Genomic DNA, 17,574 nt, shown 5'->3' with positions numbered 1-17,574 from the left:
TACAAAAAAACATTTTTTTTTGGAAGTCGAGTTCAAAGTTGAAATTAAAATTAAATTAAATTAAATTAAATTAACAACAAAGCAGAAAAGGGGAAAATAAACTTAATAGTCTTAGTCAAATGACTGATTACAGTGTCAGTACAGTTTTATGCAAATGTCTTGTGGACGGGGTTTGGGACACAAAAACTGCAAAACTATACAGAAATATTAGAGCTGCCTCTCTAATAATAGCTCATTCGAACTCACACCTTCTTATTAACTAGACACAACCGAAAAACAAAAACAAAAGAACAAACAAAAACAACAAAATTAAAAATGTGGATAAAAATGAAAAAATAAAAGAGAAGAAAATAATTATAATAATACTAGGTTTACCAAACCAACTAAACAAACACAACACCAGAAATTAAGTGGAATGTTAAGTCAAGAATACAGCTAGTTAGCCTAGTATGAAACTGGATCAAAGGGAAAAAGAAAAAAAAAGAAAAAAAAAAGAAAAACACAACAGTGTAAATAGTTCCTTTATATTAATTTGACCCAGCAGTATGTTTTGTTGATGCAACCGTAATTGCTCTCACGCTCTGCAGCGTAAAAGGCTAGAATGCGGTCGGCTATTACTATAATCATTAAACGCAAGCAGTCAATTGAGCCTACAAACGCGTTTAATCGGACGTGGATAATTTTTTTATTATCCTTGCGTACTAACGGTGACTACAATCACTTAGTACAACGCTCGACACGGAAAACAATTCAAAAAGCAATGTGTGGTAACATTGAATCAGAATTATCGCGGAGCAAGGACCACCGGCGTTAAAAGCAGCAGTGGGGGGTCAGTTGTCTATTGGCAGCGGAGCAAGCTCAACGTGTGATATTATCACCTCAAACACTGACTGACAGCCTGCAAGACTCACTCCCTTTCAGGGCGTCTGCAGGCGTGGCTCAAACTCGCCAACGAGGAGGGAGGGGGAGGTACCCAACCACGCCTCCACGAGCCACACAGCTCGACTTCACAAGGACTATGGCGCTACCTTGTGGAAATGCGTACACGGTACAGGTATGCAACTAACGTCTTAGCGCCCTGTTAATCCGCTCGCCAAGAGCTGAAACTTTGAGTCGGCGGCTACAAAAGCTCAGTCACGACCCAAACTTCTCCCACAAGCTAGGTGTAGGAGGACACGGGGAAAATGACTCGGACGTCGTTTACGTTGCTCGCGGTTCGCTACTCCGAAGCACGTAACTAGAGTCTGATCAAAGCGATGCACATCGGCTGTCACCTGACTTCCCACAATTTCCGGAAACACAACAACACAAAGACAAACAACTTCAAATTCAGCCAGCTGAAATTTAAAAGTTGCACAACTCGAGTTCTATCACGTACGTTTTCAAATACAAGCCACTATTTTCTCAAACGGTGACCGGCTCTTTCTTTTCTTCCATCAATCAATCCCGTTATTCTCGTTTACTTATAGCAAGCCACACAGGTGGTAACACACGCAAGATGGCGGCTAGCAGACGCTTGATTCAACACTGAAGGGTAAAGTCAGTGCAGTTCTATGTAAGCAGAAATGTTTTCCTTTTTACACAGAGCCAAATGATTAGGTACACTACGTGAAATGTGTTTTACTTTTCAAGTCCAAAGTCTTGTATTTTCGAGTGGATCTTCTTATGTTATATAGCCTCACACGGCCACCATTATGTAGCGATAATTGGGTCGTCTTTTGGACGAATTAATAATCTGGACGTTACAGAGGTAAATTGTATTTACCTCGATAACCTCTAGGGGCACCACGTTGGCTTTGCTTTGGGCTAACAGGAGCAAACAACGACCAAAATCCTTTCTTCATCAATCATTTAGAATCTAAAGTCGCCACACTCGATATTCAGTGGTTCGTTGTACGAACAAAAGAATAATAATCCACTCGGAAACACAGATGATTTAGGCGGAATAGAGTTAATAAACATACATTTATGCACGATTGCTACACTACAGAATCAAAACACTACCTATCTAACTATTCTATCGTCAGAAGAAAAGAAATAAAATAAAGCTAATGAAAATAAGGAAGGAATGCGAATGAATAAGGAAACAGGGAAAAGAGAAATTTGACCTGCCAGATCTGTGATAGGTTTCAAACGTAAGTTGCACACGGGTACGCCGAGTTGGAAATCAAACGCACACTTACGAGAATCGTTTGCGTCGAGTGAGCAGAAAGGTCTTGTGAAAAAGGGGGAAAAATAGTCAATGTTCGTTCCAAAAGGCAAGAAAATCAAAAAAGGGCTATTCCACAGGTGAGCAAGGGAGCCACTCGGGGGCTGACGTAGTTGCGCGGCTCGTCCCTTGATTGGTCAGCGACTCGGCGAGGTTGATTCTCCGGCGAGGTTGGTTCTGCCGGACAGCTGCCCGACTCCAGGTGTTGGAGCTCGGTCCGCTACGCGCCGGCGTGCGGGGAAGGCCAGCCGTTGGAGGTGAGCTGGCACCGCGGCAGGGCGCCACCGAATAGCAGGTGAGGTGCTGGGGCGGCTTAGGTGCACAACCTTGAGTCAGGCGGTACGTTGCAAGTGTAACACCGGGGCCGCGAGGCTCGCTACTGGTGGGCAATCACCGATAGTGAGAAAAAAAAAAGGGAAAACAAGAAAACGGGAGTAAAAGCGTCTTTAGTCAGCGTTGCAGTTTGCACCTGCTTTGGCGTGGCGTGGAGCGAGTGGCTGCGCTCGTGGCAATGGTTGCTGCCAGGGACAAAAGGGCCACGTGTTGGCAAGTTTCTTGGAACAAAGAGTTGGAGCAGGCTGGGAAACTTGGGGGGGGGGAATCGCAATTAGATTAGTTTCCATAATCGTTGAGCCCTAATATATGCAACTACAAAACATGCATGCGCATTCATTGCTGAGCACGACTTCGCGGTGATCGGACCCCACAAATAAATCAGCACCTCGGACACTGCACCCCTGCTCCCTGGAATAAAGTTCAGGCTCAGGATTTTTTTTTTAATCTAAGACCTAAATAAAGTTACAAAAACAAAAAATAAAAAATAAATAAATAAAAAAAAAGAAAGGAAAAAAAAATGCTTCTTCTTCGGTTGTTGCTTCAGGTATTTCCGGTGCACTGCTGTTGATATAGCGCCTCCATAATGGCACAACACTGCAACTGCAATTAAAATGTATTGCTGCCGGGCTCAATCAACACACCTGCAGTACTATGTTGAGCAATTTCTGGAGGTGGCGAGCAAATTAGGTGGAGGTGCCCTCCTATGAATTTTGTACACAGGAAAAACCCTGCAAGTTTTGGCGCCAAAACCTTGTACCTCCAAAATCGTCACTTTTCAGGAGACCCCAAAAAGAACCATATACACCAGAGAGATATATACACACATATACACAAAGAGAATAAGCCATTTTCAACACTTTGGGTCGGTCAAAAATTCTTAAAAATGACACCCACTCTCGTTTCATGTACAATTAGTACCTTTAAAACCACATTTTGTAACTTGCTGTCGACTGAAAAAGACATCACAAGGGCTCAGGTAACCAATCATAGCTCACCTGTTTTCTAGGTTTGGTCATGTGACATTCCCAAGCTGAGCAGTGATTGGTTACCTGAGCCGTTGTGATGTCATTTTCAGTCGACAGCAAGTTGCAAAATGTGGTTTTAAAGGTACTAATTGTACATGAAAAATAATGAAAAGGTAACATTTATTATAGGCAAAATAGTAATGTTTGACTGCCAAAAATGGCTAAATAAGTAAAGTATCCCGTTAATTTCAATGTCCGTTAATTTTACACAGATTTTCGCTATTTGAAGGCCAACTCAGGAACTATCCACCGCGAAAACCGGCGATCGACTATATTCATGTTAGGAAAGACAGCACAAGTTTTTGAGGACTTTCGCTTTGTTTTTTATGAATATCTGATGAGATCAGTTGAGAACCACTGATAAAGTAAGTACAATGAAATGGGAGACAATACAACATGAGATGATGAGGAGCATACTTAGGTGGCTTGAGGTCCCTGTGGATCAGAGCCTTTGGTTTCATGCCGTGGAGGTAGGCCACACCCTGGGAACACTGTAAACACCAGCTCATGGCATGGGAAGCAGAGTAACAGGGGAGCGGTTCAGCACCATGTAGCACTACAAACAAGAAAGTTTCGTCATGATCCTGACATTGATAACATAAAAAGTTCCTGAAAAATAATAACATGCACAGGTTTGACAAAATGCTTTTTTTATATTCAGTGGATCCTTAGTTGATTCAAGAAGAACAACTTGAGGATACCCCACAAAAGGAGTTGACAACTGACTAAGCTTCCCTACTACTGCATGCTGTCTTCCGACTTCATGCTGCTTATGTCCACATGACAGCATTTAGATTACTTTAAAAATTAGATAACTGTGATTATGTGAAAATGTTAAGACTTCCAGATGTTTATAGAAAGTGCTACATGTTGATTTTTATCTTTTTCTTACCTTGTTAAATTATTGCTGACAATCATTTCAAATTGATTGGAACTGCCATGAGTTATTTAAAAAAAAGAACAACAACAATAAATCCCTTTCAATTAATATTTTCAATATAAGCGGCTAAGTACTCGGCCTCATCTGAAGTTATCCAGTTAAACTATTATGATGGGAAATAAAAGTAAATAGCGCCCTTACTGATAATACTTAACTCTTTTACTGCCAAAAACGTTTAATGGCGTATCCTAAAATCCCATTGAATGCCGCCATAAATGTTAATTGACGTTTACTACGTTTTTTTGTTTTTTTTTTCCTCTCAATGGGCAGTACAACGTCTTGTGCAGCACTGCCTTGTCAATGGGGCTGTGAAATCAAAACCACCCACTAATTATGGCCAGCAGATGGCAGCATTGCATCTCTTTTCAATGCGCTCCCTGGTGTATCAAAGTACAATGGAACATGACAAATCTGATGAAATAGAATGTTTTCAAGGACGACGTGAATGATGAAAACGTTAAATCTGATTCACAGAGCATCACTAAACAAAAAATAGTAGTGTCAAAGTCACTGTTGTGCAGCAAATGTATCTTTTCGCAAAAAGCTCGTTTTCGCTTTATTTTTGTTTCTATTTTCACTGATGTCACTCAAATTACCTATTTTCAAACGGTGATTACGAAAGAATGGAATAAGGTAGAAATGTACTTTTTTTCTAATAAAAGAATGGAATCCAATCTTTTCAATATGGTAGCCACTAGGGGTGTGAATTGCCTAGTACCTGACGATTCGATTCGTATCACGATTCACAGGTCACGATTCGATTCGATACCGATTAATCCCGATACGAATTTATAAGTCGATTGTTGCGATTTTTTTTCATTCAAATTTAGAAAATACTAATCAGTAAGCTTGTAGAGTGTAAGATTTATATGAAAATGTATTATTTATTTATCTGAAATTTCAGTCTTATAGAGGTTGTAATCTGTTTCATGTTTGAACAGCATTAAAATAAAATATTAAGGCTTAATGTTCCGTTCATATAACATTCTTCCATGCTCAAGGTGTGAATCCTAAAAAAAAAAAAAAAAAAAAAAAAAAAAAAAAAAAAAAAAAAAAAAAAATCGATTCTGCCCTTTTTGAATCGATTCGAGAATCGCGCGATGTAGTATCGCGATATATCGCCGAATCGATTTTTTTTTAACACCCCTAGTAGCCACCATGTTTATGTAGTCATGGTGCACAATATTTTTTCTGTTTGCCTTGAAAGATAAGTGAAAATGCTTGAAATCGGCTGGCACTGTCGTTTTTTTTGTTGGATAATGTGTGGCAGTAAAAGAGTTAAACTGCCTCCTCACTGCAATGGAATTGGGAGCACTGTAAATAAAATCAAGAAAAGCACAAGTTGTTCACCATTGGCTGGGTGGTTACAGGTTACCAGTAATACACACCCAATTGGGACGTAATGTTAAACATAAATACAAACAGAATACAATGTTTTACAAATTATTTTTAACCTATATTACCGGTAATTAAATACACTACAGACAAAAGGCAGTTCAAAAAGGTAATTCTAAAGCTTTTCTACATCATGCACGCTCCACCACTGCCCAGATGAGTCCAAAGAGGCCTGACTTTTTTTATTCCGACAGTGCCTAGCTTGTATCTTCCCTTTAGCGTGGAGTGTTTGGACCGAACGTGTCATAAGGTGTGTTTCCATTACCCTTTTTCGCAAAAATAAAAGCGATATTGTACTATTTCGATAAAATACAATTTTGAATTGTCGGTGTTTCCATTGAAGAGAGTTTCGCTTCTGAGCCGCAATTCTCAATTCTCGTCTCGCGAGACCTCGCTGTTCTGTAGGAGGTGCTCATGATGTTTACGGTAGACTGCCGCCCGGTGTAGTTATATTACTTTAAAAACACGCACCCCTCATCGGGCATTTAGTGTTGGTGTTGTTGTGTGTTGTCCCTCGGCAGTCGGCAAGCAGTCCTGACACGAAAGCGAGTGGCACCGTACTTCCTACTTCCTGTAATCCTAAAATGTTGTTGTTCCCATGCAGAGGCTGGGTAAAAGGCGGGTTACAAATTGTTAAAAGTTTCTGATGTTTTCTGCTAAATTAACCAGACATGGCAGGACAGGATTTCAAGCTCTCCTCTCCTTCAACTTTTCGAAGGAGGCTCGCTCAATTACACCTCTCTCTCTTTTGCGCTCATGACGTGCAGTTGCCGATACAAATCACTTCAGCATGTAAAACTACAATACAAAACCAAAATGAATAATTCTCAAAACAAATAGTAATTTCAAGTTTAATAAAAACTAGAGCTACGAGCCGCTATAAAGGGCCCTCGCAGCCCGGGGCACGTTGGGGGCCTTGCACGTTGGGGTACTTGCACGTTGGGGTACTGGCACGTTGGGGTACTGGCATATTGGAAGCAAAATTTCTTTGAAAATGGCATAATAAACGTTTACATGTAGAATATTTTTTTGCCAGTGTGTGTGTCAAGCTCAACGGGTTTTGGTGATTGTTAAGACCTGCAAAAATCAGCGTCCTTTTTTATTTTTAGGCAATGAGTTGCCCTGATTGGTATTTTTTTGTAAAAGTGTATATACACATCATCGCTCGTTGTACTCATTGCACAATGTTACTTTTATTGTCCAAAGTGGCAATCAAAAATGAATAAAAAAAAATGGAAACGTACATACGTTTGGATCGGTGTGAAGCCAGTGAACAATTTGAGTGGTGGAAACTAAAAGAATATTCATAAATGACTTAGTTATCACACTTAGAATGAGTGTACATTTTTTGTACAAAATACCGTATGTGTTTTTTTTTTTATTTTTTATATATAAGCCTCAAGGGCTAGGTGGCGCTGTATTTATAACTGAATGTTGTCATAGAGATACCTTCAGGCCTTGATTATAAGCATACATGTCAAGTGTGGGATTTTATTTTGGAGCATGTACCGTGGAGTTATTAAGCATATCCTTCATTCACGATATTGCTTTTAAAAAAATATATATGTTTGGATAAGTCTGATGCCAGTGAACATTTTGAGTGGTGGAAACTAAAAGAATATTCATAAATGACTTAGCTATCACACTTAGAATGAGTTTACATTTTTTGTACAAAATACCGTATGTGGGGTATTTTTTTTCATGCCTCAAGGGCTAGGTGGCGCTGCATATATAACTGAATGTTGTCATAGAGATAACTTCAGGCCTTGACGATAAACATACATGTCAAGTTTGGGATTTTTTGGAGCATGTACCGGGGAGTTATCAAGCATATCCTTTTTCATTGCGAAACACACATTTTGATGCCCCGCCCTCATCATATAGTATTTCGAAAAGTCAAAATTTTTCCCCCTGTCGTTGGCTCAGGTCTTGACATGGTCCAGGCCAAGTCTTAACTCAGTCGGATGAAACGTGTAGGAGAAGTGGACAAAAGTCTGCCCCCTGTGAATGTGCAAAAATCGTCAAAAATGGGACATTCAAAAATTCGTAGCTCACTTCCTGTTCATTTTAGCACATGGGTACAAGAGACTTTTTTGTAGGTCTTGAGCTCCCTCATACACCTAAAAATATTCGTCGTTCTTGCTTAAACGTACAACCGGGGCTGTTTCGTTAAAAATTTCGAGGGGGCGCTATTGAGTCATTTTTTTAAAAATAGCACAATCAACAATAAAATATTGCTCATTTTACCAGGCCAGATGTGTGTGCCAAGTTTCAGGAGTTTCTGTGCATGTTTAGACCCTCAAAACTGGCGTTGTTTTCTTGGCGAACAGCGCTTAGCCACGCCCACAGCAATTCGCGAAAACTCACAAACTTCGTGTTGTGACATCATGAAGGCCGAAACCCTCATCTGAGGTAGGTCCAGTTAACGTGTTTGGAGAAAAACGTAGAAGAAAATTCGTAAGAAAAAAAATTGCCACTAGGTGGCGCTATCAGTTAGATGAAATTTAAGTTAGTAGATGTCTTTAGAGCTGGACTCTCATCAAATGTGTGAAATTTTGAGAAGATAGGATCATCTCGGTCAGGTTAATGCAGCTTTTATTGTCACGAAAAATCTTCAGACTTTGCGTCACCGTAGCGGCCACGCCCTTTGGCGAAAAGTTACAATATTCGGTGTGGGGCATCATCAACATCTTAAGGCTTTTCTGACCAATTTTCAACTGGATCCCTTCAACGAGCTCAGCACAGTAGCTAAAAACGTAAAGTATGACATTTATTGTAACCACTAGGTGGCGCTATATGTAGAACTGAATTTTGTCATATAGATGTTTTCAGGCCGTGACTATTACGTTGCCTGAGAAGTTTGAGATTTTTTGGAGCTTGTACATGGGAGTTATTCAGCATTTGCTCTTTCTGGACAAATGAAATTTTAAAGGCAATATTTGATGCCCCGCCCCCGTCATATAGTATTTCGAAAAGGCAAGACTTTTTGCCCAGGTGTTCTCTTAGGTCTTGAGATGATAAATGCCAAGTTTGAAGTCAATGGGATGAAAAATGTTTGCATAGGGGGAAAAAGCATGACCACAGTGAATGTGCCAAAATAGGCCAAAATTGGACATTAAAAAAATTCATAGCTCACTTCCTGTACATTTTAGCTACATGGTCCCAATAGACTTTTTTGTGCGTCTCGGGGTGCTACACGTGCCTGCCAATTTTCGTTGCTCTAGCTCAAACGTGCCGGGCTTGGTTTTTATTTTTCTACGCTAGGGGGCGCTATAGAGTCGCGTTGTTATAACGACTTCATAATATCAAATTTTTCGCCGGACCTGAGGAGTGTGCAAAGTTCGGTGAGTTTTCGTGAATATTTAGGTACCCAAAATCGCGATTGTTCCCAAAATCGCGATTGTTTGCGAAGAAGAAGAAGAAGAAGAAGAAGAAGAAGAAGAAGAAGAAGAAGAAGAAGAAGAAGAAGAATTAGAAGAATTAGAAGAAGAAGAAGAATTAGAAGAATTAGAAGAATTAGAAGAAGAAGAAGAAGAAGAAGAAGAAGAAGAAGAAGAAGAAGAAGAAGAAGAATTAGAAGAAGAAGAAGAAGAAGAAGAAGAAGAAGAAGAAGAAGAAGAAGAAGAATTAGAAGAATAAGAATTAGAAGAATAAGAATTAGAAGAATAAGAATTAGAAGAAGAAGAAGAAGAAGAAGAAGAAGAAGAAGAAGAAGAAGAAGAAGAAGAAGAAGAAGAAGAAGAAGAAGAAGAAGAAGAAGAAGAAGAAGAAGAAGAAGAAGAAGAAGAAGAAGAAGAAGAAGAAGAAGAAGAAGAAGAAGAATAATAATAATAATAATAATAATAATAATAATAATAATAATAATAATAATAATAATAATTTTTACAAAAACAATAGGGACCTCGCAGCGGTCGCTGCTCGGGCCCTAATAATAATTCTTACAAAAACAAGAGGGACCTCGCAGAGGTCGCTGCTCGGCCCCTAACTAGAGCTGCGAGCAGCTATAAAGGGCCCTCGCAACCTGGGCCACGTTGGGGTACTTGCACGTTGGGGTACTGACATGTTGGGGTACTGTTTCATAGGAAACCGTCTAAATTGTAAATGTTTTTGCCATGCTTTGTGCTTGCAAAGTTTCATGGAAAGGCCAAAAATGATGCACAATTAACAAAATAAAATCAAAATGGTTTGGCACATGGCTATAGAATATTTTTTGTAGGTATTAGACTGATAGGTGTGCCTCCAAATATTCACACATCTAGCTGAATCATATAATCGGAAATACTTCATAAAAATGTCTAGAGCGCGCTATTGAGCCATTTATTACAAATTGCACAACAAATCTCTAAAATATTCATGTTCTTGAGAGGTCTGATCTGTGTGCAAAGTTTTGAGTTTTCGCTCGTTTCGACAAAAAAAAACAAACAGCATTTTACTTGGCAAATAATGCATCGCTATGGCAACGGCTTGCGACAAAATAAAAAAAACTTTCGATAACTTTGCATCTTAAACATCTTAAGATGAAACACACCAAGTTGGAAGACAGTCGGATAAATTTCGTAGGAGTTCGTTAAAATGTGACCCCTAAAAAAGGCGTAAATCAAAATGCCGGACTTCCTGTTTGGTTTAGCATATGGTTCTAAGAGACTTTTTTGTACATCGTGGGCTCTTATGTATGCCTCCAAATTATCATAGCGCTAGGTGAAACGTACAACCGGGAATGCTTCGTTAAAGAGGAGTTTTTTAGCTCAAAATGTGATGCCCGGCCCCTGCGGGACTTCCTGTTGGGTTTAGCACAAAGCAGCAAGAGATTTTTGTTGTACATCGTGGGCTGTTACATATGTCTACAAATTTTCGTAGCTCTAGCTGCTTCGTACAACTGAGAATTCTTCATTAAGAAGAATTTTTTTCCTTTGCAAACAAGTGCATGCCACGACAACAGCGTGCGGCGAAATAAAAAGCTTTCAATAACTTTTTATCTTCAACATCTTAAGATGAATCACACCAAGTTTGAAGATGATCGGATAAACTCTGTAGGAGGAATTCGTTAAAATAGGACCCCTATGAAATGGCCAAAAAAAATGGCAACACGTTCCAAAGTAAAACAAAATGGCGGACTTCCTGTTAGGTTTAGCATATGGTTCAAAAAGAGTTTTTTGTACCTTGAGGGCTGTTACATAAGTCTTCAAATTTTGGTAACTAGGTGAAACCTACAGCCGGGAATGCCTCATTAAGTAAGAATTTTGAAACTCAAAATTTGATGCCCCGCCTCTGGCGGACTTCCTGTTGGGTTTAGCATATGGCACCAACAGACTTTTTTGTAGATCATAGTCTGTTACATATGTGTACCAATTTTCGTAGCTCAAGGTTAAACGTACAACCGGCAATGCTTCGTTAAGTAAGAATTTTGAAACTGTAAATTTGATGCCCCGCCACCGTCATATAGTATGTCAAAAACTTTTGATTTTTTACCATGATGTTGTCCCAGGTGTAGAGATGGTACAGCCCAAGTTTGAAGTCAATCGGGTTAACCGTGTAGGAGAAGCGGGCAAAAGTATCACCCCTGTAAATGTGCAAAAATTGGCCAAAATTGGACATTTAAATACTCATATCTCACTTCCTGTCTATTTTAGGGTACACAGATCAAAGAGGTTTTTGTTCCTCTGGATATGCTACAGGTGCGACACAATTTTCATAGCCGTAGGACAATCGTAGCGGGACAGGGATCCGTTTAAGCTATGTAGGTGGCGCTACAGAGCCATTTTTCTGTTATCATGTATGGCGACTTTAAAATATAAAATTTTTCGCCAGGCCCGATCTGCGTGTAAAGTTTGGTGAGTTTTCGTTCACGTTTAGTGTCTCAAAAATGTGATTGTTTGCGGAAAAGAATAATAACAAATAAAAAGAAGAACTAGAGCTGCGAGCAGCTATAAAGGGCCCTCGCAAACCGGGCCACGTTGGGGTATTTGCACGTCGGGGTACTGGCATGTTGGGGTACTGTCAAATAGGAAACCATCTAAATTTTAAACGTTTTTGCCATGCTTTGTGTTTGTAAAGTTTCATGGAAAGGCCAAAAATGATGCACAATTAACAAAATAAAATCAAAATGGATTGGCACATGGCTATATAGAATACTTTTTGAATATATTAGGCATGCCTGCCAATATTCACACATCTAGCTGAATCATATAATCGGAAAGACTTCATAAAAATGTCTAGAGGGCGCTATTGAAGCATTTATTGCAAATTTAATAAGAAATCTCTAAAATATTCATGCTTATGACAAGCCTGATGTGTGTGTAAAGTTTCATGAGTTTTTGCACATGTTTAGACCAAAAAAAAAAAAGCAGCATTTTACTTGGCAAACAATCCATCGCCATGAAACAGCGTGCGACAAAATAAATAACTTTCGATAACTTTGTATCTTAAACATCTTAAGATGAAGCACACCAAGTTTGAAGACAGTCGGATAAATTTTGTAGGAGGAGTTCGTTAAAAATGACCCCTAAAAAAGGCCACAAAAAATGGCTACAAATCCCAACGTAAATCAAAATGGCGGACTTCCTGTTTGGTTTAGCAGATGGTTCCAAGAGACTTTTTTGTACATCGTGGGCTCTTATGTATGCCTCTAAATTATCATAGCGCTAGGTGAAACGTACAACCGGGAATGCTTCGTTAAAGAGGAGTTTTTTACCTCAAAATGGGATGACCGGCCCGTACGGGACTTCCTGTTGGGTTTAGCACATGGCACCAAGAGACTTTTTTGTACATCGTGGGCTGTTAAATTTGTCTCCAAATTTTCGTAGCTCTAGCTGCTTCGTACAACTGGGAATGCTTCATTAAGAGGGAATTTTTTCCTTTGCAAACTGTGCATGCCACGGCAACAGCATGCGACGAAATAAAAAGCTTTCAATAACTTTTCATCTTCAACATTTTAAGATGAATCACACCAAGTTTGGAGATGATCGGATAAACTCTGTACGAGGAGTTCGTTAAAATAAGACCCCTATGAAATGGCCCAAAAAATGGCAACACGTTCCAAAGTAAATCAAAATGGCGGACTTCCTGTTCGGTTTAGCATATGGTTCAAAAAGAGTTTTTTGTACCTTGAGGGCTGTTACATATGTCTTCAAATGTTGGTAACTCTAGGTGAAATGTACAGCCGGGAAGGCTTCATTAAATAAGAATTTTGAAACACAAAATTTGATGCCTCGCCTCTGGCGGACTTCCTGTTAGGTTTAGCATATGGCACCAACAGGCTTTTTTGTAGATCATAGTCTGTTACATATGTGTACCAATTTTCGTGGCTCTCAATTAAACGTACCACCGGCAATGCTTTGTTAAGTAAGAATTTTGAAACTGTAAATTTGATGCCCCGCCACCGTCATATAGTATGTCAAAAACTTTAGATTTTTTTACCATGATGTTGTCCCAGGTGTTGAGATGGTACAGCCCAAGTTTGAAGTCAATCGGGTTAACCGTGTAGGAGAAGCGGGCAAAAGTATGACCCCTGTAAATGTGCAAAAATGGGCCAAAATTGGACATTCAAATACTCATACCTCACTTCCTGTCTATTTTAGGGTACACATATCAAAGAGGTTTTTGTTCATCTGGATGTGCTACAGGTGCCACACAATTTTCGTAGCCATAGGACAATCGTAGCGGGACAGGGATCCGTTAAACCTATGTAGGTGGCGCTACAGAGCCATTTTTCTGTTATCATGTATGGCGACTTTAAAATATCAAATTTTTCGCCAGGCCCGATCTGCGTGTAAAGTTTGGTGAGTTTTCGTTCATGTTTAGTGCCTCAAAAATGTGGTTGTTTGCGGAAAAGAATAATAACAAAGAAAAAGAAGAAGAAGAAGAAGAAGAAGAAGAAGAAGAAGAAGAAGAAGAATTCCTTCAGGAACAATAGGGACCTCGCAGCAGTCGCTGCTCGGGCCCTAATAATAAGAATTCCTTCAGAAACAATAGGGACCTCGCAGCGGTCGCTGCTCGGGCCCTAATAAGAATTCCTTCAGGAACAATAGGGACCTCGCAGCGGTCGCTGCTCGGGCCCTAATAATAAGAAGAAGAATTCCTACAAAAACAATAGGGCCTCGCAGCGGCACCGCCGCCGCCGCTGCTCGGGCCCTAATAAGAATTCCTTCAGGAACAATAGGGACCTCGCAGCGGTCGCTGCTCGGGCCCTAATAAGAATTCCTTCAGGAACAATAGGGACCTCGCAGCGGTCGCTGCTCGGGCCCTAATAATAATAATAAGAATTCCTACAAAAACAATAGGGCCTCGCAGCGGCACCGCCGCCGGTGCCGCCGCTGCTCGGGCCCTAATAAGAATTCCTTCAGGAACAATAGGGACCTCGCAGCGGTCGCTGCTCGGGCCCTAATAAGAAGAATTCCTACAAAAACAATAGGGCCTCGCAGCGGCACCGCCGCTCCCGTTGCTCCGGCCCTAACAAGAGCTGCGAGCAGCTATCAAGGGCCCTCGCAGCCCGGGCCACGTTGGGGTACTTGCACGTTGGGGTACTGGCACATTGGAAGCAGAATTTCTTTGAAAATGGCATGATAAACCATTGCGTGGATTTTTATTTTATTTTATTTTTGCCAGGTGTGATGAGTGTGTCAAGCTCAATGGGTTTTGGTGATTGTTAAGATCTGCAAAAATCAGCGTCTTTTTTTATTTTTAGGCAGTGAGTTCCCCTGATTGGTATTTTTTGCAAAAGTACATATACACACCGTCGCTCGTACTCATTGCACAATGTTGCTTTTATTGTCCGTAGAGGCGATTAAAAAAAAAATGAAACTAAATAAAAAAGTACATATGTTTGGATCGGTCTGATGCCAGTGAACATATTGAGTGGTGGAAAGTAAAATAATATTCATAAATGACTTAGTTATCACACTTACAATGAGTTTACGATTTTTGTAAAAATACCGTAAGTGAGGTTTTTTTTTTGTTTTTTTTTTGCCTCAAGGACTAGGTGGCGCTGTATTTATAACTGAATTTTGTCATAGAGATACCTTCAGGCCTTGACTATAAATACACATTTCAAGTATGGGATTTTTTGGAGCATGTACCTGGGAGTTATTAAGCATATCCTTCATTCACGATATTGCTTTTAAAGTCCATAGAGGCTATCAAAAATCAATAAAACTAAATAAAAAAAATATGTATGTTTGGTTAGGTCTGATGCCAGTCAACATTTTGAGTGGTGGAAAGTAAAAGAATATTCATAAATGACTTAGTTATCACACTTAGAATGAGTTTACATTTTTTGTTGACATTTTTTTATGCCTCAAGGGCTAGGTGGCGCTGCATATATAACTGAATGTTGTCATAGAGATAGCTTCAGGCCTTGACTATAAACATACATGTCAAGTTTGGGATTTTTTGGAGCATGTACCTGAGAGTTATTAAGCATATAATTTTTCATTGCGAAACACAAATTTTGATGCCCCGCCCTCATCATATAGTATTTTGAAAAGTCAAGATTTTTCTTCCTGTCGTTGGCTCAGGTCTTGCCATAGCCCAGGTCAAGTCTGAAGTCAGTCGGATGAAACGTGTGGGAGAAGTGGGCAAAAGTATGCCCCCTGTAAATGTGCTAAAATCGTAAAACATGGGACATTCAAAAATTCGTAGCTCACTTCCTGTTCATTTTAGCACATGGGTCCAAGAGACTTTTTTGTAGGTCTTGGGCTCCCTCATACACCTATAAATTTTCTTAGATCTTGCTTAAACGTACAACTGGGGCTGCTTCATTAAAATTTTCTAGGGGGCGCTATTGAGTCATTTTTGTAAAAATAGCACAATCCAGGATAAAATATCGCTCATTTTGCCAGGCCAGATGTGTGTGCCAAGTTTCATGCGTTTCTGTGCCGGTTTAGACCCTAAAAATTGGTGTTGGTTTCTTGGCGAACAGTGCTTAGCCACGCCCACAGCGATTCGCGAAAACTCACAAACTTCGTGTTGTGACATCATGAAGACCGAAACCCTCATCTGAGCAAATATGAGGTAAGTGCAGTTAATTTGGTTGGAGAAAAACATTGAAGAAAAATCGTAAGAAAAAAAATTGCCAGTAGGTGGCGCTATCAGTTAGATGAAATATAAGTTCGTAGATGTGTTAAGGGCTGGACTCTCATCAAATGTGTGAAATTTTGAGAAAATAGGATCATCTGGGTCAAGTAAAAGCAGCTTTTATTGCCACGAAAAATTACCAGAATTTGCGGCACCGTAGCGGCCACGCCCTTTGGCGAAAATTTACAATATTCGGTGTGGGGCATGATCAACATCTTAAGGCTTGTCTGACCAATTTTCAACTGGATCCCTTCAACGAGCTCAGCACAGTAGCTAAAAACGTAAAGTATGACATTTATTGTCACCACTAGGTGGCGCTATATATATAACAGAATTTTATCATATAGATGTTTTCAGGCCGTGACTATTAAGTTGCATGAGAAGTTTGAGATTTTTTGAAGCTTGTACATGGGAGTTATTCTGCATTTTGTCATTCTTGACAAATGAAATTTTAAAGGCAATATTTGATGCCCCGCCCCCGTCATATAGTATTTCAAAAAGTCAAGATTTTTTGCCCAGTTGTTGTCTTGGGTCTTGAGATGATACATGGCAAGTTTGAAGTCAACTGGCTGAAAAATATTTGCAAAGGGGGAAAAAGTATGACCACAGTGAATGTGCCAAAATGGGCCAAAATTGGACATTCAAAAATTCATAGCTCACTTCCTGTACATTTTAGGAAATGGCTTCCACTGACTTTTTTTGTGCGTCTCGGGGTGCTACCCGTGCCTGGCAATTTTCGTATTTCTAGGTCAAACGGGCCGGGTTTGTTTTTTATTTTTCTACGCTAGGGGGCGCTATAGAGTCGCATTGTTATGGCAACTACATAATATCAAATTTTTCGCCGGGCCCGAAGAGACTGCAAAGTTTGGTGAGTTTTCGTAAATGTTTAGGCCCTCAAAAATGCGATCGTTTGCGGAGAATAAAGAAGAAGAAGAAGAAGAAGAATTCTTACAAAAACAAGAGGGACCTCGCAGCGGTCGCTGCTCGGGCCCTAATAATAAGAAGAATTCCTTCAGGAACAATAGGGACCTCGTAGCGGTCGCTGCTCGGGCCCTAATAAGAACTAGAGCTGCGAGCAGCTATAAAGGGCCCTCGCAACCTGGGCCACGTTGGGGTACTTGCACGTCGGGGTACTGGCATGTTGGGGTACTGTCAAATAGGACAAGGACCATCTAAAATGTTTTTGACAAGCCTTGTGTGTGCAAAGTTTTATCAAAAGGCCAAAGATGGTGCACAATTCCCAAAATAAATTTAAAATGGCGGACTTCCTTTTAGGTTTAGCATACGGCTACAGAATACTTTTTGTAGGTCTTAGGCTAATAGGTATGCCTCCCAGTTTTCACAAATCTAGATCAAGTCAAGTCATCTTTAGTTATATAGCGCTTGAATCATACAAACGGAAATGCTCCATAAAAGAATAATAACAAAGAAAAAGGAGAAGAAGAAGAAGAAGAAGAAGAATTCCTTCAGTAACAATAGGGACCTCGCAGCGGTCGCTGCTCGGGCCCTAATAATAATAATAAGAAGAAGAATTCCTTCAAAAACAATAGGGCCTCGCAGCGGCACCGCCGCCGGTGACGCCGCTGCTCGGGCCCTAA

General features: G+C 40.1%; 1 protein-coding gene across 9 annotated transcripts in view; it reads right to left on the bottom strand.

Moving 5' to 3' along the window:
* The window catches only part of map3k7 (mitogen-activated protein kinase kinase kinase 7), a 256,484-nt gene that overhangs the window by 119,346 nt on the left and 119,564 nt on the right, over positions 1–17,574 (bottom strand). For all 9 annotated transcript variants that reach the window (XM_077510677.1, XM_077510683.1, XM_077510682.1 and 6 more), the window contains one exon: positions 3,988–4,126. In XM_077510677.1, coding sequence (XP_077366803.1) covers positions 3,988–4,126 — 139 coding nt within the window. The remainder of the gene's footprint in view (positions 1–3,987; positions 4,127–17,574) is intronic.

The sequence above is a fragment of the Festucalex cinctus genome, chromosome 21, assembly GCF_051991245.1.
Source record: "Festucalex cinctus isolate MCC-2025b chromosome 21, RoL_Fcin_1.0, whole genome shotgun sequence".
Classification (NCBI taxonomy): Eukaryota; Metazoa; Chordata; class Actinopteri; order Syngnathiformes; family Syngnathidae; genus Festucalex; species Festucalex cinctus.
The sequence above is the reverse complement of the archived record's forward strand: the minus strand, read 5'-3'. Positions and strand labels throughout refer to the sequence as shown.